This window comes from Physeter macrocephalus, chromosome 18 (assembly GCF_002837175.3).
Source record: "Physeter macrocephalus isolate SW-GA chromosome 18, ASM283717v5, whole genome shotgun sequence".
Lineage (NCBI taxonomy): Eukaryota > Metazoa > Chordata > Mammalia > Artiodactyla > Physeteridae > Physeter > Physeter macrocephalus.
In genome coordinates this window covers 107,348,514-107,376,048 of record NC_041231.1, presented here as the reverse complement: position 1 = coordinate 107,376,048, position 27,535 = coordinate 107,348,514, and the positions used below count along the sequence as shown (strand labels likewise).

The 27,535-nt window shown below is 47.4% G+C and overlaps 1 protein-coding gene across 6 annotated transcripts in view; it reads right to left on the bottom strand.

Annotated features, from left to right (window-relative positions):
- Window positions 1–27,535, bottom strand: part of GMDS (GDP-mannose 4,6-dehydratase) — a 519,944-nt gene that overhangs the window by 280,650 nt on the left and 211,759 nt on the right. For all 6 annotated transcript variants that reach the window (XM_024121917.2, XM_055080168.1, XM_055080167.1 and 3 more), the window contains 2 exons: window positions 22,034–22,226; window positions 21,017–21,121 (listed from right to left, as the gene is read on the bottom strand). In XM_024121917.2, the coding sequence (XP_023977685.1) occupies window positions 21,017–21,121; window positions 22,034–22,226 (298 nt within the window). The remainder of the gene's footprint in view (window positions 1–21,016; window positions 21,122–22,033; window positions 22,227–27,535) is intronic.

Sequence of the window (27,535 nt, the reverse complement as noted above, 5' to 3'; positions counted from 1 at the left end):
TGGAGACAACTATAAGCAAATCATGACACATGAGGGCTGAGGCCTTAGCAGTCACTTTGTCCAGCCAGCAGCCTGACCTGAGCCGTCTCTCTCACTTGCCCGCCTGTGCTGCTGTCACCAACCCACCCGCAATGCAGGAGGCGTCCCTCCCCAGAGGAGATCGCCTGAGTGATTTTGCTATTACAGCACACTCCAATTATGGAACTCCCATAATTATGTACATAGATACTTGATCTCTCAGAGCCTTGCACTACAAGACCGTAGCTACAGGAAGAAGACCGAGAAATGGAAAGTCAGCCCAGTGAACCGACCGAAGGCTGCTGGTCACTGGCTCTGCTACACAAACCATGTAACAGTCTCTGCACACCACAGGACAGGAAGACCTGCCAGGCCAAGTCACAGGGACACCCAAGCAGAGGACAGGGCGCTGCGGACCACGAACCACTAAAGACACAGACAGAATTAATACCATCACGTCCTTGCTTGTAAAACAAGGATAGTAACAGTACTTACCATGTAGGGTTGATGTTTAACTGAGAAAGTCTAGGTGATGTGATTAGCAAGTTCTCAATAAATGTTACCTATTATTACAATTATTACATTACAATGTTAATGGTACCTGTAATTAAGGATCAATGAAAAGTTCAGATTTCTTAGTTCTTTTATGACTAAGTCTCTTAATCCTCTGATTTTGAACATCTGAGATTGAAAACAGATCTAAATAAACAGCCAGAGGCAGGCGTGTGGACTTACTTACACACCCAAAGCACTAATAAACATCTCTAACCTCATAGTAGGTTACTTTTTCAAGGTAAACTCATTAACCAAGGAAAATAGAATATCCATATAAATGTATACTAATAAGAAAGAGACCTGGGTTTCCCTGGTGGCACAGTGGTTAAGAATCCGCCTGCCAATGCGGGGGACATGGGTTCGAGCCCTGGTCCGGGAAGATCCCGCATGCCACGGAGCAACTAAGCTTGTGCACCACAACTACTGAGCCTGCGCTCTAGAGCCCGCGAGCCACGACTACTGAGCCCACGTGCCACAACTACTGACGCCCGCACGCCTAAAGCCCGTGCTCCGCAACAAGAGAAGCCACCACAATGAGAAGCCCGCGCACCGCAACGAAGAGTAGCCCCTGCTCGCCACAACTAGAGAAAGCCCGCGCCCAGCAACAAAGACCCAACGCAGCCAAAAATAAATAAAATAAAATAAATATATATATAAAAAAAGAAAGAGACCAATTAAAACGGGTTTTAGTCCAAATATTGGCTCTAAGATTGAGATCATGAGTTTTGCTAGGGTTGACAGAATGAAAAATACAGAACTTCTGTTTTGGCAATACAGCAAAGAAGAAAAACTGCCACATTAAAAAACACCAAACTACGCTGGATAAAATACTATTATTATTTATTTAAATTCAAAGCTGAGTCTCCAAGACTGCCCAAGTCATGGTGGGCCCAGAGGGGTCAGGGCTGGTAGCAGGGTGGGAACGCCATCTGAGGACCTGGAAACAGCTTCATCTTTCATTTCCAATCTGAGGCAAAGGGTGAGGGCTTTCAGGTAGATTCTGGAAGTAGGGTTACACACCCTGTGAGTTATTTTTAATTCTGTTACTTGTATCAGTGCTATGACCTTAAATGTCTTAACGTCTCAGTTGTCTTATCTATAAAATGGGATAATAATCGATACTAAGGATCAAGTGAGATACTAAATTAAAAGGCTGTAGAATACTGTATCTATCAGTCATAAATGTTTATTGTCTTGGATATTTTTACTGTGATAAATCTTTTAAAATAGTAAAGCTTTTTTCTCATGCATCTCTCTCTATGTGACATTCTCCGCCGTTAACCCAAGGCTGGGGAGGTGAGAAGAGCTACACCAGACAGTCAAAAGAACCCAGGTAATACTCATACCTATCATTCAAAATAGGATTCTGGAACAAGACAGCAAGCGTGAAAGCAAGGCTTCGTGGGAAAGTAACTGTCTAGATAACTTCAGTGTAGCAGAGACCAGCGTGGTCATGGCCCAAAGTCCCTCCCATGGGTGATGCCCTCAGGCTCTGCGGGGCAGGGCCAGGCCCGTGTCCAGGCGGGAAGGACGGGAGGGGCGGCTCCAGGGCTGGTGGGGAAGGACGGCAGAGGCAGGAGTCTCCAGGTGAATGAGGCCTCTGGGCTGCGATACCAAGCCGAGCAGACCGAGGACGTGGCCGAGGAGAAGCCTGTGCCATGTGTCCCGCGGAGTCTGGGGAGCCCTCCGAGGAGGCCACCTGGGCCTGACCAGCCTGGGGCGGCTGCACCAGGGACACTAACGAGATGAGCAGGGGTGGAGGCCCTCCGCCCTCACCGGTGAGCCCAGGCGAGGTGGACGTCAGACCACCCGGAGGGGACCAAGAGCCAGACGAGGCAGTGGGTCTACAGCCCACGGAGCCGGACACGGGCAGAGCAAGGGGCCGAGGAAAGAGAAGGCCCTGGACTGACGGACGGCAGACACAGGAAGGGCCACGCCACCTGCTCGGCCACCAGGCGAGGAGGCAGCTGAGACCAGCAGGCCTGTGGGCAGAGAGCTGCACCCGGGCCTGAGGACGCCAGGGGCCCCCGTCAAAACACGAGGTCCAACCGGCCACATCTGCGTCCCACACAACAGGACACCACCTCCCAGAGACCCAGGGGAGGACGGCAGGCCAGAAAACCTGGCTTCGGAGTCATACTAGGGTAAACAGAGAACTGCAGACCTCCGGCTGCCATAACAAACTACAAAAACCAGGTGGCTTCCGGAATTTCTCACAGTCTGCAGGCCGTAAGCCTGAGATTCCGCGGGGCCACGTTCCCTCTGGGAAATCCAGGGAGGAAGCGTTTCTCTGCTTCTGTGTCGGGGCTCCCGGTCCCCCCGGGCCGTGGCTGCATCCCTGCGTCTGCACACCACCTCCTCTTCCAGGGTCTGTGTCGTCGCCTCTTCTGTTTCTTATAAGGACACCTGTCATGTAACCGAGCGGGACCCCACGGGGCCCTGCCGGGACACACGCCCCCCGCACATGCTCTGCTGCAGCTCCTTTCTGAAGTACCCAGATCACAGTATCTCAGGCATATTTCCTGAGGTTCTCAGACGCTAAAACCACCACCAAGTGGAAGAAATTAACTACGTGTTGATCCTGAGCCCAGAGCCCAGACCCGGCGCCTCCTAAGCGCTGATCACCACCAGCCAATCAGAGAATCGCGCACCAGCTGACCACACACACTGGACGCCCCTCCCTCACCTGTCCTGTAAGCATGCTGGAGCCCTCGGGGAGTTCGGAGTTTTCTGGGCACAAGCCACTTGCTCTCCTCGCTCGGCCCTGCAATAAACCCTTCCCTGCTCCAGACTCCGACGTTTCGGTGTGTCTGGCCTCACTGTGTGTCGGGCACACGAACTTCCTTTGGTGACAGTCACTGGATTTAGGAGCCACCCGTGCAATCCAGGATGATCTCTTTGTCTCCAGATCCCTCACTTGACCACATCTGCAAAGACCTTTTTCCAAATAAGGTCACATTCCCAAGTTCTGGGAATTAGGATGTGGGCATATCTTTTTGGGGCCTCCACTCCACCTGTTGTAAGAATCAAGCATTAGAACATTTGAAAAAATATGATGAAACGTGAATCAGGCATTGTTAGATTATCTTTTTAAATATAAATTTAGTTTTATTTATTATTGGCTGCATTGGGTCTTCACTGCTGCGCACGGGCTTTCTCTAGTTGCGGCGAGCAGGGGCTGCTCTTCGTTGCGGCGCGCGGGCTTCTCACTGCGGTGGCTTCTCTTGTGGCGGAGCACGGGCTCTAGGCATGCAGGCTTCGGCAGTTGTGGCGCGTGGGCTCAGTAGTTGTGACTCACAGGCTCTAGAGCGCAGGCTCAGTAGTTGTGGCGCACGGGCTTAGTTGCTCCGCGGCACGTGGGATCTTCCCGGACCAGGGCTCGAACCCGTGTCCCCTGCATTGGCAGGTGGATTCTTAACCACTGCGCCACCAGGGAAGTCCCAGATTATTTTAATGTCATCTTAAGGGTAATTATATATCTTTCATGAGCAAAATTGTCAAACAGGGTCTCTAGCTGTAATAGATTAAAGGTGATAAAATGTTTGCTCTCAGTTTTAACTCTGCTAGTTCACTTCGGTTACTTTGAATAGCTCCCTGATCTCTTTCTTTTTTTCCAGAGAATACACATTTATTTATAATTTTGGATTGGAAATGCTGTGCATATTCCCATATTTACCAATTTCCTTTCTCATCCTACCTTCTTGAATCTTTCTTCTGACATAATTTCCTTTCTTCTTAAAATGCATTCTTTAGAAGTTCCTTTAAAGCAGAGAAATTGGCTTGATTTTGAAAGATAGTTGTGATAATTATACAATGCCAAGTTGAAAATCATTTTCTCTTAGCATTTGAAGGTACTAATACACTACCTTCTGGGTTCCATTTTTTTGCTCCGGATAAGAGTGCGGCCAGTGTAACTGTCATTCAGCTTTTTTCCTCTCGTGAGATTAAAGACGCTTCTTTGTCTTTTGCATCCTGGAGTTTCAGGTCCATGTGTCTAGATGTGGTTTTCTGCTTGGCGTACACGTGCTCCTGTGTCTGTGCAGTACATGTACCTCTTCACATACCGCCTCTTCTTCGCTCTATTTTCTTCGATTTCCTCCTGGGAAAGAACGTTAGACCTGCCCACTTTACCTGCCAGTCTGTTAATTTCTTTTTTTAATAATTTCCCTCTCTTTGTCTTCTCTGCAATGCACTGGCTAACTTCCTTAGATCCATCTAATTTTCTTTTAGCAGCCTAATATTTAAGTCATGCATAGAATTCTTTATTTCAATAATTTTCCATATGTAAAGTTCTCTCTGCTTCTCTTTCAGATCTGGCTATTTTTTGTATTCGGTTGTTGCTTATTTCTTTTTTATGATTTTTCATTTTATTTATTTAAACATATCCTAGTAATTTTATCTTCTAATTTGATAATTCTACTACTTAAAGTTCTTAGGGGACTGATTTCTTGTTTTATCTGCTGACTTTGAGTGATGGGGACACCGCGAGCTCAAGGTTAGTAATCTCAGTCTGCTGGAAACCAGGGGACACGTCTGAGAAGGACGGTCTCCTCCCGAGAGGGTCTGGCTTGTTTCTGGTGGGGACACAGAGACACTGCCACCTACTACAGCCCCAGGGTAACACGTTCGGCTCCCCACTTCCACACCAAGTCCCCAGGCTGAACCTTCCAACTAGAGAGGCTGGGCGGCCAAGAGGCCTATTCAGGTCACCGCTTCCCACTCGGCCAAAAGAACTGTGCGGCGCTGTGGTGTCCCTAGTGGTCCCCACCTACCCGTGGGCAGGGCTGCCAGGAGGACAAAGACAGCCCTAAAGAAATAAAGAAACTTGTTTCCTCTTCACATCTGGATATAATGTGAACAACTGTGCCACCCTGGACATATTTATTTTTATTTTCACGCTAGACATTCAGAAAAATTTGATTTTTACGTTTTCTTTTCTACGGAGCACGTCTGTACAATGAATGCATGTATATAAAAATATATGTAAAAACCTGAAATTTGTCTCACTGTTTTGCTCACATTATTTCTCTGACTCAAATACAACTATTTGTAATGATTTTGTTCACACACCAGGCAAACTATACTTATGAAATTCTGACCCACAAGATCACCCTGTTTTTGTGGACCTTCCCCCTGGGTCTCACCTCCCCTGAGGCCCGATGACCAGGACCCACTGGGAGGCCAGGCAGCGGGACACACAGGCTCAGAGGAGCCAGAGCCAGATCCTAATACCCTGGCTCGGTTCCCAGGTCTAATCCTCAGCGTGTGCATGTGTATGTATACACATGTTCCTTTTCTGTTAAACTTTCTACTCTAATATCACAAAACACCCACATAATTTCCCTAAGTGAAATATCTTCTAAAACAAAAATTGAAGGAAGAGGAGAACTGTCAAATTTTACAAAACATATACCTCAAATTACCAGCATTAAACTTTCAGATGTGAATAGTAGCACACTCACCAAAATTAAAGAATTAGATCATCTGTTAAAACACAATCTCTGCCACAATGTTATCACTTTAACAGACTTTTTTTTTTTTTAAACACAAAATTCAACACTGGACAGTGGCACCAAGGGCAGAAACGCCGGGGGACCCAGTGAGCCCCCCGGGACAACTCTTCTGCTCGTCCCATTAGACAAAGTGACTTCTTTTCAGACGTGTGTCTCACGCTGGCCCTGCCCTCACGCTGTCCAACTCCGAAGAGGCCAAGAAGCACTGCGTGCGGGGCGACTTTAGTCGGGACGCGCGCCCAGGCGTGCACGCGGCTGTGTGTCAGCATACACGCAAACGTGTGTAACACTATCCCTTCAGCACCAGGCAGCATGTGAAGCGACTGCAATTCCTCTAATAAAACTCCTATTCCACTGCCCAGCACTTCATCCAAAAGCGTTTGATTTAAAGATTTTTTGGAATTAGATAAAGTACAAAGACAGTTTGGACGATCTTCACTGGCAAACAGAAATCGTTCCAATGTACCCTGAACCCCACACAACCTCCGCCTGGGGCCCCGGGTCCCAGCCCGCAGCGACCTCGGCCGCCCTGCTGGGCGGTGCCTGCGCCAGGGCGCGGTGCAGACAGGGTGGGGAAAGGAGAGACACGGGGAAGGTCACGGCCGACGGCGCGGACGGTGGAGACCGGAGGACCTGCGCCTCGCCTGCCGCTACGCCCTGCCGAAAGCAACAGCGTTTAACTGCAGGCACTCAGGCCCCACCAGGGGCGCCTGCGGAGACCCTGGGCTGACAAGAGGCCCATTCATGACGCGAGCTACCACCTCCTGGCAACTAGTCATAACCATGGGTTTAAAGAGAGAGGTTCAAGCTCCTTTGCTGTTTGCCTCAAATGCCCGTTGCCTTTCCCGGGGGAGCTGGATCACTCCCGGTCCTGCATCCTCACTCCAGGGCCGGTCCCGGCTCAGCGCTCGGCACTGGGCTGCAGGGTGCCCTCCTGTCCGGGGTGCGGCTTCTACGGCCCGGGGCCAGGAGCTCCCCTGACCCACTGCCACTCCCAAACGCATCTGCAGGCTCCACAACTTCCCCAGGAGAACACAAAGTGTCCCCACTGAGAGCCTCCGCCTCACTCAAACCAACCCTGACAGAGACAAACTCCCACCAAATTACAGCAGGTTTCTGTGCAGCACTGACCTTGCCATGGAGACACTGTGATCCTGTCTCTCTAGTCACGTGATGTGTTGAGCAAACCATCAGGGAAGGAAGGAACAAAACACTGAGCTCCGGATGAGACAGGGCCAAGGGGACACCAGGTCTGGCCTTGGGAGGGCCGAGGGGAGAGCACATATGTGGGACCCACTTATGACATTTCAAGTCCCGAGGCCAAGGCTGGATGAGACCCAGAGAGGGAGGTGGGCAAGGGAACAGAAATGTCCAAGAACCAAACCTACTGACTGCGTGTAGAGGGGCCGGAGAGGAGGAGGAAGCGGCGGTGACAGAAAAGGAGAGAGCGGCGGGGCTGAAGCAGCAGGAAGGCCGGGAGGCGGGGAGGCGGGGAGGCCAGGAGGCGGGGAGGCCGGGAGGCCCAGAGACCAGCGGGGATGTGGCTGAGGGAGAGAAGGAGGCGAGCCGGAGAAGCGGCAGCAGCTCCGCGGCAGAAGGGACAAGGGATGGCCCCCACACCCCAAGTCCCCCCAAGGCCCCACATCCCCTGCCCTCCAGGCCCAGGGGCTGGTCACTCAGGCCCCGGACGCCCTCACTGCCCACAGCCCCACTGGTGCAGGGCTGGCCCTAGCCCTGGACCTGCAGGTCCACGTCGCGCCTCCGGTCACCCCAGGGGACATGCCCTGACCTCTGCTGACCTGACTTCTGGGTGTCACCGCCTGGCGACCAGCTCGCCACCCACTGGCAGCCCTTCCTCATTCACCCTCCAGCCGATGGCTCAGGTCCCATGATTCTGCTTCTCTGACTTTCCTAAATGACCGCTCCCCACCCCGACCCAGTCGAGCCTCTGGCAGCCCACGCCTGGGGGCAACCTCACGCGCGGGCACCCCCAGCGGGCACCCCCGAGGCTCCGGTGCCCTAGCCGCAGGGCCCCAGCGAGGCGAAAGGGAGTGCCTTCCCCAGACCCTCACAAGGTGGGGGGCGGTGAGACCGAGGCTGCTGTGTCTTCAGTTCTGGCTGCAGAGAAGAAAGGGGTTTGGAAAGGTAAATTCAAGACAGAAAGATAGAGGGAGGCACCTGCAGGGTCAGAGTCTCGGCTGCAGCGGCCCTGGCCACACACACCCTGGCCGTTCCCACGCGTGGGTACCACGCACCGTCTGTTTTAGTTTTGCTGAAGGTTAGTAGGAGTTTTGCCGTTTCTAAACCCAGATTCCCACAGCTGCACAGGACCCAGTTCAGGGACGGATTCCTCCGGGGGGGGTGGGTGACTGCCGTGGCCGCGGATGCTCTGCGCGCTCTGAGTCTCTCTTCCCTCTAATCTGCTCTGAAATTTACAGAGCAAAGAGACGGAGAGATGAGGGACATGGTGCAGGAGGGTCAGACTTCCTGTCCCCAGAGAACACATTCCACTCACACAGGGCCCAGCACAGCTGGGAAGAACACAGACACATGTGTATCATCCTTTGAAAACAACTCTTTTTTATAGAAATGACTCATTAACATTAAAAAACGACTTATCCCACATTGTTCTGGGTCATGCTGGGCCGCACCTCAGAACTGAGACACGGCGCTGCATCAGAAATGACAGTGCTTCTCCCTGACGACGCTCGGACGGAAGCCGTGTGGATTCAGTTCCTTCTTCGGCCTCCATCTCGACTCAGAACAGTCCTGATACCTGAGAAGCAGAGCAGGGCCACTTCACAGAAATTCCATGTTCAAAGTAACTTTAAAAAAACAGTATCGGCTTATAGCCACTCCAGTGGAAAGACTGCAAAGTAAGAAAATCTTCCCAAGGCCTTGCTTCAAATTCTTCATCTGATAGAAAACGGGGACAAGACAAAGGTGTACGAGAGGCGGCAGCTGTGTCTCCTTCCACGATCAGCTCGCTCGCTCTCCTGATCCGGCTCCTGCTACTCTCCTGTCACAGAAAAGCAAGCAAACGCGCCGCCCGAAAAACAGAGGAGCGCAGTGGTGTCTTTCCACTGCAGGCGAGGCTGCAAAGCGGAGGGTGACCAGCCCTGAGGTCAGGGAGCCCTGACCTCCCTCCACACCTGAGGACGTGGGTCCCTCCACTCCTAAAGGCAATTTCACGTCCATAACCATCCATCTTAATTACTCAGCAGTACTCAGCTGTGTCTACCAAGGCCTCCTGTCTACCTGTCAGAGAGGCGTGTACGTGTCACTTTTTCACATACCGTGTCTCAGCTCACTACAGTGCTGGGCACAGTAGACGATATTCATTTTGAAAAGGATTTTCAGTTCCTGCCTTATATTTATTTCCGATAAGGAAACCCTTTGTTTGCAGGTTAGGAAACACTACTCAGTGTTCAGCACTTCAGATGAAAGGTCCATCAGAGTCTTCTGAGAGCGGTGGCCTGAGGCCGTCCCAGGGGCGCAGATCAGCACCGAGGCTCCCACAGCCGTATTTACTTCGTCTTCCTCCCACAGAGTTCCGCAGCGCGCCTCTGAGAATCTCCTTCCTCTTCCTTACAAAGAGGTTTGCTGCTCCTGTACAAATTCATTGTTGAGATTTTAAGAGGCACCTGGGGCCAGGCCGAGACGTTTCCTGTGAACTTCACTGTGGCCTCTTCAGCGTCTTGTGGGCACTGGGGTTTCCCCTATTCCACCGATAAAATTATGCTGAACACCTACCTTCCTCACGGCCAGGAAGTGTTTCTTTGCGATCAGACTGTATTTTCACTTCCTTAATTGCATCCCATTATGGGCTACTTATCCTCACGTACATCCTGCTTTGGTGCCTTTTAAGAAACCTGAGACTTACTAGACATTTAAAAAGTTGTATTGTAATGATATACCTATTCTGGCAGAAATCAGCCTTCTTTAACATCAACAGCTCTGCTCACTCCGGGAGTGTCTAAGTGACCCATCGCTAGGGCCCATCGAGACCAGGAAATGTCTGCGTAACAACACCTGGAAGTGTCCATTCAACCAGGGATGTAGGAAGACGGCAAAGGGTCTGTTGAGAGCCCAAACTCTAACTTACTGAAGGTACGCAGAGGACTGGATGCCCCAGGGGTCCACCAGCCGGTACTACCAAGGTCAGAGAAGCATTCAAGGCCAAATTCTGCTGACCCAGTGGGAAACGCTGAATATTCTCAAAACCACCTGTCTGAAGTCCTCACCCTCCTGGCATTAAACCACTCGAAGGAGGAACCACAGTCACGTCCCCCTGCACGAGAGCTCGGCTGGCCACGGGGCCCCTGACCCAAGAGTCCACGGTCCTGAGGCTCCAGGGGCATCGCGTCCTCCCCCTGGGCTGTGCTCTCCGCGCACGTGGGAGAGAGGCCCCCTTCCCGATTCATGGTCCCAGTATGTAACGTGATACCCAAGGGACTGCTCCTTGTGTCCTTAGGTCCTGAGCCTCACAAAGTTCTCAATTTTTTAAGAAAACGACGCCAGTGCTTGCCCTCACTTGGCCTCACCCCTCCTCTATCAGACCAGCTGTGTCTCAGCTACAAGAGCTGCCAATCCCACTCTGGACCTGGGCTCAGGCTGAGCTTACACGCACATACGTGTGCGTGCAAGTGTCTAACCAACGAGAAAGGATGTTCACCGGTTCTGGCAAAACCGCCAGCGTCCCTCACCCCAGCACACCACGGCCGCAACCTAAGGGGCTGAGCCGTTCCAGCAGACTCTCTCTACCGCGCCCCTGACAGGCGCGTCTGCCTAGCCGGGTCTGTCCCCAGCTTGTCACGATGCTTTAGGACCTGCTTGTGCCCTGGCCAGAAGCAGCCTTCAAGCACGGAGTCATTGTCAGCCGGATTGTAAGCAGGGCTCTGGATCCTCCACTGAGCTTATCGTGGCTCTTTTCCCATCTTCCGTTTCTTTCTTTACAACCAGTATTTTCTACAGAAAAAGTCTTCTACAAAGGATGACCACAGAAGAGTAATATGGGTTTAAATCCTTTCTCTAGAAGAATCTCTTCTGCTCAGAGTTTAGTCTCTAACTGAGCTCTGGGAAGTAAACTCAGACAACAAGTGCAGAACACTGTTCTTACCACCACCTGGCACCTAGTGCGCGGGGGCTACTTCGCCCCGTCTTGTCTACCTGAGTCACCAGTTATCAAGCTCTGAAAGCTTAACTTCTTCAACTTGTTCAGGAAAGACAAGTCACCTATCCCTTTATGAATTTTCCCCTTTATCGTTCCTGTCATGACTATCACATTTTATTATCTTTTAAATATTTTATTTTTATTTATTCATTTGGTTGCACCGGGTCTTAGTTGCAGCAGGCAGGCTCCCCAGTTGCGGCTTGCGTGTGGGATCTAGTTCCCTGACCGGGGATCGAACCCGGGAGCGAGGAGTCTTAACCACTGCACCACCAGGGAAGTCCCTATTGTCGCATTTTAAGTTGTGAAGTGGCCACAGGTGGACCCCCTTTCTCCAGATGCAACCTCAGCAGTGGTGGTGACAGTAGGATGTACTAATTACCCTGCGTACATTATCTCCTTTAATGCTCACAGCCCCCTAAGTGAAGACCGTTATCACCCCGTTTCACAAATGAGAAAAACCAACCCGAGGCTCAGAGAGATGCAGAAACTTACCCAAGTCACTCACTTAGTAAGTGGAGGAGCCTGGCTCCCCATCAAGACTCCCGTGTCCTCACCTGAACCAGAGCCAACTAAAAGTGGGAACAAAACCCCGTAATAAACAGGGAAAAGAAAGCTCTGGCTCAAACTAAATTTGGGGGAAAATGCCATTTTGAAAAAACTTGTAATTTATCCTATAATTAATAAAATTTAAATGTTAATTGTACTTGTGGGTTTTTTCTTAGTATCGCCAAAAAGTAAAGCGGGCTTCTTCTCCAGTTTGTAATTTCTCTGACAAAACATTTTGCACTTCACAGGACCATTAATAAAAATATGTGAATCATTTTTTAAAATACTTGAAGTCTTCACTAATTTTCTCCAGGGTCTCTCACAGGCCTCTGGGGTTTATCCAGAACCCTCCCCTATTCATCACCATCTTCCTCTGGCTTCGCTAATTCAAACGTGCGCTGGCTTAACTGCCAGGATCTCACTGGCAAATGGCTTTTCCCGTGGTTCCAGCACTTCCCCATCTCTGCTTCCTGCAATTCAGGGGTGTCTCAGCGAACACTCTAAGCGAACGTCATGACGTTCTCAGCGTCCGGTTCCAGCACACGTCCGGCGGGCCGGCCCCGCAGGGCGCGCGTCTCAGGCCACAGCCGCCAGAACCCCGCGCGGAGGGCTGCTCCGGCCGAGCTCGGCGCCTCAGACCGGGAGGGTCCAGGGACCAGCCCCTGGGACTCAGCCCTGCCGCCACGGGAGGAGGGAAGACGAGAGGAGGGGCGAAGGAACGCGAACGTCCTCAGCCCACCAGGAACCGTGCTCCCCCTTTTCCCACCTGCTCCCTGCTTCTGCTTCACAGGACCCCACAGGTAAGTAGCGTATACCGTCGGCTCACCGATCCTCTCGACACCCCCGTGAGGCAGACGCGTCACCAACCCGGAGGCGGACTGAGGGCTGCCGAAGCCCCGTGGCCAAGCTGCCCCGGCCCAGGCCCGGCTCTGCGAAGCCTGAGGCACTCTGAGCCCCCGCCGACGCTGCCCGCCTATACGTGGGACTCCCGCTACGTGAGGCCAGACGGTTGTCAGCTTGGTGTCAAATGTAAGTGCCAAGGAAATTGCAAAACATGAAAGAAATCAATGTAACAATCCCAGGAGCCTCATCTCAGCCGGTGGGAAAGGACCTGGCTTTATGTAGTGGTAAAAGCCGCCTCAGTTAGACCCCATATTGCTTCAAGAGTCTTTCACGTTTAAGCAATTACACCTCCCCTCTCTGCAGAGAATAAGAGGGGCAGACAGCTCTGTGATCTCCAAGTGTCACCGTCCACACAGGTGACACTGAACCAGATGATGTCACTTCGTGCCCAACCAGAGGCCACCTTGACCTCGGCGGGTCCAAGGTGAGCGGCCAGTGATCTAACCGTGAAACTCAGACAAAATGGTTCTGTGTCAAGCCTGCAGTGCTCTGCTGAGCTCTCACGTGAGATTACTCAGGCCCTGATTTCACAATGGGCGGCAAAATTGTTTCCGATAAGTGAAGGCTATAATGCTCACCTAAAAACCACAAAGCACTTGAACAGACAGAAATACAAATAAAACAGCGGGCTGTTTGATACTGGGTTGCGTGTTTCTTGATATTTCTATAGCACCACGATTTAAATTTGCTAGCCAGACTGACAAATACTTAGTCGTGTTTTAAACGATTATTTTATTTACAAACAGACATACACATACAGAAAGAGGAGTGCTTTCTGCCCACAGGATTAAATAAAAGCAAGTTCCAGCTATTTAGTTTCTTTCATGCATTCTATTGTCCCCTAAAGCCCTAAGATACCTGTGAATTTGAATAATTTTAAAGGAAAATTCTCATATACAGTGAACCTCTCACAGTACCACTACTATAATCCTATGTATGCACTGAGAGATGATCTCGAATCCATTTTAATGGTCGTCTTATACCATAGCCAGGACATGGAATCTAGGGTTTATTCCCAAAGGAAAGCTTTGTCCCTGTCATAATTTATAACAAAAGATAAAAACGCTCATTTATTTTGGAGGTGGAGGGAGGGTCATGGACCCAACTTGACGTGGGTCTGTGGACCAGTGGGTCACTATAAAGTGGGAATTCAGCCCCAGATGCTTAGAAGAGCCCTGAAAAAAACAACTCTGTTCTCTGGGCTTCCCTGACTTGGGTCTGACCTGCAGTTACCAGAAGACCTAAGGCCTAAATGGTTTAACATGCAGCTATTTAAATCAGATTTCTTTTCTCCTGTGTTTAGGTAAGTGTTTGCTAAAGGCCTAGGAAGGATCTACTGCAAAGTAAAGTGATACATAAAGAAAAAGAAGATCCTGGTCTTAGAGATGACATTCGTCTAGGTTTGGCGGCAACATCTGGGGCGAGGAGGGCCTGTCACCTTCAGCGCGACTGACACTCGGGCTGTGGGATGTTCAGGAGCGTCCCTGCCCCCCCAGATGCTGACGACGACCAAAAAAGTCTTCAGATGTCATCACACGCCCTCTGGGGGCAGGTCATATTCTCCCCATCTCACCCCACCCCCAGCTGAGAACCCCTAACCTGGAGTATTAATGTTTACAGCAATGAATAAAGGACAACCTTTAGAAAAATAAAGGGGAAAATTACCCAAAATTTTATTACGACTTAGGTAGTTAATTTTTATAGGAATTATAGTTTTAAAAAATCTGAAGATTAACTTATGATAATAAATATAGTTAGACATTTTAAGAAGCAAAATACTTGGCAGTTTAAAAAAAAAAAAAAGCTCAAGTCTAAAACTTAAAACCACACATTCATGAACCTTAAAATGCCAGATTCTCCCAGTCAGGTGAATACTGTGTTTAGACTGATATATATGATTTCTTATGAAGCCCATATTTAGAGGAATGTGCTATAGCATCTAAAAATGGCTTGATACCTAAACAGTAGCAGTACACCATCCATTTGCGGGAGTCTTAAACTGTTCATTACGGGTACATTTAAAGTACTTTATCACTTCTCACTGCCACACGATTTTAATGTATTTTGTATTAGCTCTGTTTTTTCTCCTGGCCAACTCTTGGTGATACTCAAGATCAGTGTTTTGCTTCATATCACATTTGTATTTTCATATCATAAAACTAACGTTGTACTGTGATTATTTCTGCTAAACATCTGAAAGGCATATTGCATTTAGCCAGATGAATTCATGTCTTTTACCAAAGACACGAGCCGTCGCTTCATTCCATAGCGAAGCCCCAGCTCTGCTCCAGCACCAACTCCAAAACGTGTACACGTGCTTTTTCTACAGACGCGAGCAACGTGTATGTCGTTCCTCCCATCCCCGTGATTACCTCTAGCCTCAGTGCTGACAGCTGTTAGTGCTGTACCTTGGACAACTCATTCTCACGCTGCTTCAGCTTCTTCCCTGATGAGACAAATGGAATGGAAAGATCTCTAAATTCCTTTCTATCTCAAAAATTCTGAGGGTATTTGGGGAGAACACATACAGGTGGATGTCCACTGTTTGTTCCCTAAAAGCTCTTTCAAAGAAAGGATGTCATCTCATGGGCTAATATATATTTTTAAATTAAAAAACTAGAAGTATGTGTGAATTTCCATATACACATAAAGAAATGTGTAAGTTATACAACTTTGTCAAAGTATTTCTAGAAGTACCTTTAGAGTATTAAAAATGCAACAAAACAGCTCATGGGTACAAGAACTTTCCCAATAGGCTTGCTTTGAATGTTCCGATTTGTAGAATAATCTCAGATTTTATTATGATAAGCAATGTATTTGAAAAGAAGCTACTTTCTTTTCATGAGCTACTTTCAAGAAATTTTAAAATTTCTCAGTATATTTTACATAGTTTAATTTATATAGTTACCAACTTTGTGACATCAGTCTTATTAACTGATTAGCTTTTCAAAGAAACAGGAATAAAAGCAAAAAGATTTTTGCATATGCCATTTTCCTCACAGAAATGTAACAGTTCTAGACAATAAACACAGCCTTTATTTCCTAAACAGAGAATATATAAATCTGTATTTTCAGCAGAAAGGTGGCACCACTGCCACATTTGTGGCTAACAGAATGCTACATGTATTTATGTACATGTGGATATAGAAATACGTAAGTTAAACAGATAAAGAAGTTCAAGTCTGGAGAAACAAAAGGAGAAGAAAAAGTTTTTCAGATACGTGTCCAGTTTTGCACAATTTATCCATGAAATAAAGCAGCTATTCTTTTAATTTAAAAAGAACAGTGCATTTTTTTATTTTGAAAAGTTGAGTGCTTATGAATAAAAGCACCATGTTAATATCTGTGAATATCATTATATAATACATAGTGGTAGTTACTCACAGAACATATGACGATACAGACATTTTCATGCCTTTATGGACATATAATTCTAGAACTTAAACTACCATTCATTGTTAATTTGCAATAAATGTTACTCACGTGACTACCCTTTCTAAAAAGCAAACCTAAAGCATGAGCACATGAGCCAACCAGCCGTCACGGAAAGAGCAGAGATGGCGGAGGGAAACGGGCCCCGTCCCCGGGTTATGGCTTTCTTCACTAGATCAGTGATGCCCAACTGTCAGTTCTGTGCCAAACACAGGTGACCGCAACTACCTTCAGAGCTACTAGGAACTTCTCATCACATAACAAAGTAAGCATCCTTAAAGAGAACCACCGAGGACCGCGATGGAGAAAAGACACACACTGCGGGCGAAGCCTGGTGACAGCGCGTCCGGAAGGGAGGACTGCTGGGCCCCGCTCAGCTGCCAGGTCACCTGGGTGCCCCCTCGGTACTTCGGCAAAGCACAGGGGAACCCCCAACTGACAACACACTTCAGGAGTTCTGCTACGGGCGGGTTAACTTCTGACTCAATGTGACTTTAACGTTTATTGGAAATCCTCCTACCAGACTATCTCGCGGCCTCGGGAGAAACCCATACTAAACCCAAGTGAACCGTTTCTTGCTTTTGCGGATCTAACTATCCCCCTGGGGGGAGGGGGCAGCAGACGTTTTCTTAGAGGGCAGACAGTCAGCATTCGGGGCTTTGCAGGCCCCAGGCCTCCACCGTGGAAGCAGCCATGGGTACCGTGTAACACCTGGACGTGACTGGGCTCCAAGGACACTTCACTTACAAAAACAACCAGGTGGGCTGGACTGGGCCCACCAGCCACAGTTTGCCAAGCTCTGGTCTAGGATATCTTTGTATTAAAAAATACTTCTTCCATACCTTTTAAAGTCAGAAATTCTCATGAAATGTTATTCACGCAGTCAAAAGGGGCCTTGTCAATTGTTTTCTGTTAGAGAAAAAGTACACGTCCCCAGAAAGTAGCATCCGTTTGGGCTCTACTTAATCGGGCGTTTGTGATGATGTACCTTAGACGAGACTGAGGTTTACCACTGCACCAACTAGAAGAAAGTGCTCCCCGAGATAACGGGGTGAAAGGGCTGAGGTGCAGACAAATGCTCGACCTACTTAAGAAAATAAACTCACTCAAAGTACTCGAGCGATCGTAGGCGTACAAGTTAGCGGCAATTAAAAGTGAATTCTGGGTATTTCCTAAAGTATATCAGACAGAATCTTTACTTCAAAACAGTTTGCTACCAACTACTATGTATAAAATAAATAAGCTAGAAGAATATATTGCACAGCACAGGGAATACAGCCAATATTTTATAATAACTACAACGGAGTATTACCTTTAAAAACTGTGAATCACTATGTTGAACACCTGAAACTTACAGAATATTTATTGAATGCTTATTAGCAGGTAGGCACTGTTTTAGATGCTACTGACTTAAGAACATAATATGGTCCCTACCGCGAAGAAATTCTCAGTCTGGCAGAGAATCTCCTTAAAAAATAACAATTAACTGTGACAAAACAACAATACTACTATCAGATTAATTTAATATGAAAGTTAAGTTTCAAGTTTCAAGAAATGCTGTAAGTATTAACTATTAGATATCAGCTAAGTATCATATCAGTTTCACATATACTCTATTTTAATTATTTTCCATTATTCAATTATATAAATGAAATAAAAAATGAGATATCATTGGTTCTAGACATGTAATAAAACAAAACAAAGTGGTGTGTGCTACAGGTCAAGTTTTTAAGAAACATTTAGCCCTAGATGCAGAACATTATGTATGGAACTACCTACTGTTACGTAGGTGGAGACCTACTGTTACGTTTGAGGTGGAGACGCTCGCACCACTTCTGAAGGAAAGTCAACAGTGGGCCTGAGGATGGGGCTGGGAGTCGGTGTGAGGGAGGGACCTCTTTTCTCCTTATAACCTCCTGTACTGTTTACTTTTCTTTAAAATAAAAAAAGAAGCATTACTTTCAGTTTTGATTTGCATTCCTCTAATAATTAACAATGTTGAGCATCTTTTCATGTGCCTGTTGGCCATCTGCATGTCTTCTTTGGAGAAATGTCTGTTTAGATTTTCTGCCCATTTTTTGATTGGGTTGTTTGGTTTTTGATATTGAGCTGTATGAGCTGTTTGTATATTTTGGAGATTAATCCCTTGTCAGCTGCATCATTTGCAAATATTTTCTCCCATCCTGTACCTTGTCTTTTCGTTTTGTTTATGGTTTCCTTTGCTGTACAAAAGCTTTTAAGTTTAATTAGGTCCCATTTGGTATCACCTCACACCAGTCAGAATGGCTACCATCAAAAAGCCTACAAATAATAAATGCTGGAGAGAGTGTGGAGAAAAGGGAACCCTCCTACACTGTTGGTGGGAATGTAAATTGGTGCAGCCACTATGGAGAACAGTACGGAGGTTCCTTAAAAAACTAAAAGTAGAACTACCACATGATCCTAGAATCCCACTCCTGAGCATATATCCAGACAAAACTATGATTCAAAAAGATACATGCGTCGCAAAGTTCACTGCAGCACTATTTATAATAGCCAAGACATGGAAGCAACCTAAATGTCCGTTGACAGATGAATGGCTAAAGAAGATGTGGTACCTACATATACAATGGAATATTACTCGGCCATAAAAAAGAATGAAATAATGCCATTTGCAGCAACATGGATGGACCTAGAGATTATCATACTAAGTGCAGTAAGTCAGACAAAGACAAATATCACATGATATCAGTTATATGTGGAATCTAAAAAAAAATGATACATATGAACGTATTTATAGAACAGAAACAGACTTACAGACATAGAAAACAAACCTACGGTTACCAAAGGGGAAAGGTGGGAGGGGAGGGATAAATGAGGAATTTGGGATTGACATACACACTACTGTACATAAAATGGATAAACAACAAGGACCTTCTGTACAGCACAGGGAATCGTACTCAATATTTTGTAATAACCTATATGGGAAAGGGATCTGAAAATTTTATATATATGTATATCTGAATCACTTTGCTGTACACCTGACACTAACACCTGAATCAACCATACTTCAATAAAATAATTAATTTTTAAAAAGAAATATTACTTTTTTTTTTTTTTTTTTTTTTTTTTTTTTGCGGTACGCGGGCCTCCCTCTGTCGTGGCCTCTGCCGTTGCGGAGCACAGGCTCCGGACGCGCAGGCCCAGCGGCCATGGCTCACGGGCCCGGCCGCTCCCGCAGGCTCAGCGGCCATGGCTCACGGGCCCAGCCGCTCCGCGGCACGTGGGATCTTCCCAGACCGGGGCGCGAACCCAGTTCCCCTGCATCGGCAGGCGGACGCGCAACCACTGCGCCACCAGGGAAGCCCAAGAAATATTACTTTTAAAATAATTTTTTTTTAAAAGTGATTAACATCAACAAAGAGAAAAAAAAGTTCTCATTAGGAGGTATGCAAATAGAGGATGGGGGGTTACATTTAAATTTATCTTCTTCTTCTACAGCTAAATGTTTTTCCCTATCCTAACCTAACCCGAAACAACGGAGCTGTATTTCTTTTTTGCCGGTGGAAAAGTTGAGGCGGGAAGCACAGAAACCCAGACAAAATGCACCAACACGTCTGCGACTGAGGAGCCCTGACGGTCGATCCCCAGGGCCGCCGCCCAGTCCGGAGGCAAGTACAACTGGAGCCTTCCTTCTCCTCCCCTCTAGTCAGGACACCCAGAACCACGGAGCTGAGTGAAAGAAACATTCCTGGCTGCCTGGTCACTCACTTTCCTTTCCAACAACAGCTTCCACAGCCCATCGTGGGAATTTTTAACGTACGCAATTATGAAATAAAAATGTATTGCCACTAAACACACCTGTATAAATGTCACTTTAATCTTTCCTCATGACTTGCTGGTTTAATTACGTGGCTACACAGTCACATAAAATTTCATTGACGAAGTTATAAGCATTACTAATTGTTGGGCATGAAACAACTTACGACGTTGGATTTCTCATTCATTCTCAAGCTAAAAGGCTAAATGATAGTGAAATTTAATACAACTTCTTAGAATTAGATTATACAGATAACTTTTACTTTGTAGACTGCACATGTTTGGTAAAGATTTCTCATGCTTCAGTAAGTCAGAAGTAATGAAAGGAGTACACATTTTCTTACTTAAAACCTAATATCTGCAACAGGAGAGCTGGCATGTTGCTAATAGTCTCAATGACAACCACGAAAAGGAAACAAGCCAATGCAAAAAATATGATTTTCTGAAAAAAAAAAACCAATAATGATTCTAAATATAAGAAGTGATTTCAAATGTATCTTAAGACATACTCTAGAAGCACAGAAACTTCTGGATGTCTGTTTAAATGGAATGTAAAATAAGAATACTGAATATCCAACTGATTCAAAGTAAAAACAGAAAGACACCACAGGTAGAGCCTTCATGGGTGACACTGACTTGGGGACAAGCCCTGGTTCCTGCTCAGCTCCTTGCACTCCAAGGACACTTCCTGACACTCGGGTGAACACTCACTTGATGCGACCGACCAAAGGAAATGGTAAAACTGGGACACTGCTCGGGATCACGTTGAATAAAAACTCTAACAAAGTTAATAGGTCATTAAGGCTGGATTTACATTTCCTCATTTACCACTTCTGACATTCACATAGTTAAAAACAGATGTGAAACATTCCCAGTCTGTACAGCACACGTGCAGAACACACCATTTCCTCATTTACCACTTCTGACATTCACATAGTTAAAAACAGATGTGAAACATTCCCAGTCTGTACAGCCACACGCACGCACACACACGCACACGCACGCACGCACACGCACGCACACACGGCCTTCCCGCTGTGGAGCCTGGCACCCTCTCGCCGTCAGCACCTGTACCAACCTCTCCTGGGGCTCTCATGATTGAAGAGGATGCCGTTCACCGCGAACAGATTATACGCCTCCCGGAAGTTCACCACAATCCAATAGGCATAGAGCTTTGCTGCCCCTGTTGGAATAATTTTTTAAAAGCAAATAAAAGACAGTGATTGTTATGAAAGACAGTGTCTTATAAAAGACAGCCATTTTCACTTAAACAAGTGACAACGTGCAATATTTACAATACGTAAAGTATCAGGATAGGGAAAAAAATGAATCCAAAGCCAAAGACAAAATAAAGGTTTCTTTGCCAGTTAATCACGTGACAAGGAAATACTTAAGAATTTCGTCCTTCACAGTTGTAATCACAGTTCATTCCTCCACAGTCCAATTCACTCAACTGTAGTGTGTGCAGTACATCAAACTGACCTTTCTTAGGTCTTATCCCCTTTTTCTTAGTTTTAAAGAATTAGGAAGAGAAAAATACGGGAGCTTAATATTCTAGCGGCTTTCAAATTGGATCATTTTTGTTTGTTTGTCTGTTTAAGGGTTTGAGCTCAGGGAGAATTTCATCAGGGAAATGGAATCAAAAACACCAGGCCGTATCACTTCAGCACAACCTCAACAGTTCTGTAAAAAGAATCTTGCTGGACCTAATTTTCCTTTTAAAGAGGCCCGTCTGGAAGGGTGAAGCGGTGCAGCAGGTTTCACCCTGGAGGAGACGGCAGCAAGAACCTGAGGTGATGTTATACAGCAGAAACGAACACACCATTGTAAAGTAATTATACTCCACTAAAGATGTTAGAAAGAAAGAAAGAAAAAAAAGACCCAACACAGCCGAAAATAAATAAATTTAAAAATTTATATATATATAAAAAAAAAAAACCTGCGGTGAGCACAACACAAAGGTGTCTGACCAGCAAGTCCGGCCCCTTTAGGCTGCTTCAACGTTGCTCTCACACCACGTGACCTCAGCCACGACACAGCGTTCAGGCGGACGCACCCCCGGAGCACAGAGACGCGAGCCCGCGCGCATGCTCACCGTATGGCGAGCGCGGGTAGAAAGGAGTGGTCTCCTTCTGCGGTATTTCCTGCACTTTCCCATAAAGCTCGCTTGTTGAGGCTTGGTAGAACTTCACAGAGTTGATAAGGCCACAGGTCTTCACTGCATCCAGAAGCCGTAAGGTGCCGACCCCATCGACGTCCGCAGTATATTCAGCCAGGTCAAAAGAAATCTGGAAACAGCAGGTGAAGACGGGACCACGTGAACGGGCACCAGCAACAAAGAGGCCTCAGGGGTAACAGACTGCAACTTCTCCTACTCTGAAACATTATGCTTGTGAGGAAATATTATTCTCTCGCAGCGGAATCAGAATATGGATGTCATCGGTTTCTAACATCAAGTGGCTGCAAAACACCTTAAGAAATAGGTATTAATTACCTACGGTAACCTGAGGAACACTTGAAGCACATACATCACCTCCTAATTCTGGGCTGAAGTCCCTAGGGCCGTGCTCGTCAAAATGCACACCTCGGCTCCTCAGAATGACCTGGGTGTGTCTGAAAGATTCAGACGGAACCAATCTCTTGGGGAGCCTAGGAAACCCACATTTTTAATGAGTCCCAGTTGACTTTTATGCACAGGTAAGTTTGAGAACATGTGATTAGAACACAGTTGATTTTAAAAAGAATTGTTTTATTTTCTCTTTTTAATTAAGCTACAAGATTGACTTTTTAGTATACTACCTGATGTATCTTTTAATTATAAAACACACTGAATACAGAAAGACGCTAATGCATATTGAGTTGATTGACTTTTAAGAAGAGGGTGTTAAGGAATAATTCAGTGTTTTGCAGTTCTCGAATGTTTTCTTTAAAAATAAGTGTGACTGATGTGCTATTTTCTTAAATCATTTCTAAGCACAATAAACAAATTAACCTAATATTCAAATCTCCTAAACTAATAAGGCCGAAATTCTCCATCTCTGGTTTATTCACAGGCCAAATACAGCTGGACACGCGGCCACACTCCCCACCGTCTGCTGAGGCCTCAGCTTCCCCTGGAAGCCCCTCTCTGGGCCGAGTGTCCCCCGATTCCTTCTGTCGCCTTGTCCTTGGCTCAGGGCATTCAGGGAACTTCCGGGCCTGCCTGTCAGGGACCTGACTCAGGTCACAGAACCCACCCCTGTTCTCTGGGTCAGTAAAGCTCACAGGCAGCCATGAGACGAAACAGAAAAAAGTATGTTTCACCCACAATCTTTCAAAGCCAAGAAAGCAAGATTTGGGGCTATTTTATTCTTTTTACATAACAGTTTATTGCAATAAAATTTACATACCATAAATTCACCCTTTTAAAGTTTACAACTCAGTGGTTTTTAGTATATTCACAGCATTCTACAATCATCACCACCATCTAATTCCAGAACATCTTCCTCATCCCCAAAAGAAACCCTGTGCCGATCGGCGCTCATTTCCCATCCGTCCATTCCCCAGCCTGACAGCTACTGACCTACTTTCTGTCTCTATGCATTTACCTATTCTGGACATTTCATCTAAAGGGAGTCACATCTAATATGTGGCCTTTAGTGACTGGCTTCTTTCACACATCATATTTTCATTTCTCTTGGATCTATACCTAGAGTCATGTGTGTAACATTTCGAGGACCTGCCAGGCTGTCTCCCCAACTGGCTGCACCATTTCACAGTCTCCCCAGCAGTGATAAGGGCTCCAATTTCTCCACGCCCACCTGTACCTCTTGTGGTCTGGCTTTTTGATTATGGATGTCCTAGTGGGTGTGAAATGGTATGTCATTGTGGTTTTTTTTTTCATTAAGATATAATTAACATACAACATTATATTCGTTTCAGGTGTACAACATAATGATTTGATATACGTATATATCGCAAAATAATCACCATAATAAGTCTAGTTAATATCCATCACCACAGAGTTACAAAAATTCTTTTTTTCTGATGAGAACGGTTAGACTCCACTTTCTTAGTAACTTTCAAATACACAATATACAGTATTGCTAACTCTAGTCACCATATGCTGCTCTTACATCCTCGCTGCTTACTTATTGCATGACTAGACGTCTGTACCTTTTGACCCCCTTCACCCATTTTGCCCACTCCCCAGTTCTAGTTAATTTTTATATGTGATATGTTTGCATATGGATGTCCCGTTGTCTCAGCAACATTTGCTGAAAAGGCTATTCTTTCCCCACCAAATGGTCTTGGTACTGGGCCACTTCATTCTCAGGAAAAGCTGTGGCCCAGGGTGAGGGGACAGCGCACTGAGCAGGCCTCAGGGGACGGGGTATCAGGGCTCTGGGACCACCTGCTGGGACCACCCTCCCCCCAGCTCACTCCAACCACTCCACTGCTCTCCCTGGATGCAGTGTTCTCCTGGTGTAACGCCACAGACAAACATTTACAGGACACTTTACAATTCAAAAGTGCTTTTTGTGGAGCTTTACAATTCTAGGAGAAAGAGAAAGCAGGCCCTGAGGTTCAGAGAAACTGACTTGATAAAGTCGCGCAAACGTCAGGAGCAGCGGGGCTTTTGGGTGAAGACAGGCAAGGTGCTCGCTGAGAAAGCAGGGCACAGCCGTCCCGAGGGGCGGACTCCGCGAGGGTCTCACGACAACCTCGGACACTCGGACAAGACACAGAAACGCACGTGTGTGCGAGCGCGTGCACACACACGCACACACACACACGCAGTGTGGCCTAGAGCTTCCAGGGGCTCACGGACTGCAGGTGAAGACCCCCTGCACCAGGAGCCCCTTTCTAACACTAGGAACCTGTCAAGCCAGGATCTCAATATTTTTACAAATAAATTCATACCCAGTAATCTTTTTCATCCTTTGGATGGGATCACCCAAGTTTGAACAGCAAAGAGAACATTGTTTTTTTTCTTTCTTTGGCTATTTTTTCATTTGTATACACACTATCTAAACAGCTACATGAAGAGAACGGCTAGTGGTACATACGCTGTGTAGATCCTATGTTATGTTCACGCTGAAACTCAATCGCTGGAACACAGATTAAGAAGCCTTTGCACACCTTAAAAGCTTTTACATATGCTAGGGAACCCAGTTTAGATAATTAATAGGTTCTTCTTCGGAGAACATCAATCATGGAAAAGAATTAAAAGCACTTAGGCTGAAAAAAGTAACCGAGGCAGGGGAATGGGGTGGGGTGTGGCTCCATGTGTACAGATTTTTAGGTAACTCCATCCAGACTTAAGCGTACGTTTGATATTGAAAATGCTGCGGCATAGGATTGGCTGATCAAATCCAACTGTCCCCAAAGTGTTTTACACACAGAGTAACAAATTAAGTGGCCTCCTTGAAAAGAAACACATGAGAATAGTACTTTCAGCTTGATAAACCCCTGACAGTTACAAGTGTCATTCTGAAATACACCAACGCATCAGGGGTCTGGAAAGTCACATACAGCCCGTGGGCCAAACCTGGCTCTGTCCTGTTTTTGTCCTAAAGGCGTCTAGGAATACAGACGCACTCATTGGCTGATGTGTTTTCTATGACTGTTTGCACGCTGCAACAGCAGTGAAAATATTTACTATCTGGCCCTTTACAGAGAAAGCTTTCTGACCCCTGAACTGAACCACAGTTACATTCCGAGCCAAGACTGAGTAGTTTTCAAAATTGTTATCATTATTTTCCACGTTTTCTCAAAACTACAGGATGGCTCTGGAGTGTGTTTCCAGGCCGACACCGGCCACCCCTTCAGAGGCCTGAGGACTCGGACAACAGCAGGCGCTGACCTCACCCAGCAGGGAGAACAAAAAACGGACGGATCAAAACACCCAAGCCTACAAGTACCGTCCTGCCCTCCCCTTGCAGAAACATTTTCTGGCGTGGCTTCCGGAACCCCGCATCCTCCCAGCTCTGCCCCCGCTCGTGGGGGGCAGCTTCCCGGGCTCTTGTGCCAGCCGGCCACCCTCTCTCCAGCCCCGGGCTCAGCACTGCTTCTTCTCCCCTCCCCCGCCAGCTGTCCCGGATGAATCAAACTCCCGTCGGCAGGCCTGCCCGGCCCTGAGCAGAGGCCTCACGTCTCTTCCCATCGGAGGACATCACCTCACACTCACCCGCCCCGAACGGAATTCTTGATGCCGCCACCAAAGCGCTTCCTCGCTCGTCCCCTGTCCCTCTGCTGAAATGGCGCCTACTCCGCCGATGCCCCCAACGGAGCCCTAGGGAGCCTGGACGGCTCCCCCGCCCTCGGGGTCCACGGGCCCGAAGCGTGTCTGCCCGCTTCCCTGCCCGGCCCGCGTCCACAGGACGCACCCCAGGAGCCCTCGCAAGTTCCGCTGCGGCCCCTCCCCCCCGACTGCGGCCTCAGCCCCGGACTCGCGTCCCCTCCGTGTGCAGTGCTGGTCCATCTCCCCCCGTCTCTGTGCAAACGCCCCCCCTTCCCAAGGGCCTGCCCTGCCTTCCCGTCTACCTGAAAAGCCCAAAGCCCCTCATCTCTGTTGATCCAGCCTTCACGCTGATCTGATTACTTACTCACCATCTCCAACGTTACAACGAAGCTCCCGAGAGCAGGGATGTTCTCTCGTTCTGCAGGAGCCCCCATGCCTGAAACGCTGCTTGTCCAGTATTTGTTGGACGAATGAAGACAGCATGGTAACTACTGAGATTTAAATGTCAAACCTACAAATATCAAAACAAAACTACAAAAACTAGTAGAAAAAAATGGGCTATCAGAATGACGGACGAGGTTGATAATTTAATCGTACTGAAATAGGTAAAATTTCAAGGAGCAAGGTAAGTGAAATTCTACGTAAACTTCAAAACTTTAGCGTAACAAATATGACGAAGGCTTAACGGTTCCACCACATGGCGACGTACGATGCAGAGCAAAGGAGCCCATCTTAGGCCACAGCTGGGAACCGGGTGTGGAGGAAGCAGGTTGGTGATATAACCAAAGACCTGGTGGCCGACACATTCGCCCGCCAGGTGCTGTCAGGGCAGTCACAGAGCCTCCAAGAACCAGGGCATCTGAAGCCACGGGAAAACAGTAAATTTAAGTTCAACTATAAAGCAGATTGCCCTTATCGACATTCAAAGATACACACAGATAGCCCCAGAATTATCCTCATTCAGAGAGAGGTGGTAAATCACAGCCTTTCCTGAAACAGCGACAACACGATTTAGGAATGGTCCCCGAGGGCTGTGGGGACCCAGATGCAGGAACTGAAGGTCTGCCCTGCACTTCCGCACAGCCTGCAGACTGGAACGTAAATTCTGGAAGTGTTTTCACTGTAGCAGGCTGCGGTCCCGGCAGGCCTGGCTCAGAGCGCGAGGCCTCACACCAAAGGAAGCAAAGAACAATGATGATTCCACCGTCCGGAGCAGACGGCCCGCTTCACCCCTCCCTGAGGGGGTCTCCCCCGGGCAGTCGCCTTGTGACCCTCAAGCCATCAGCTGCCTGGAAGCCCCCCAGCACAGGAGCCTTGCTTGTTTGTGTGTGTGTGTGTGTGTGTGTGTGTGTGTGTGTGTGTGTGTGTGTGTGT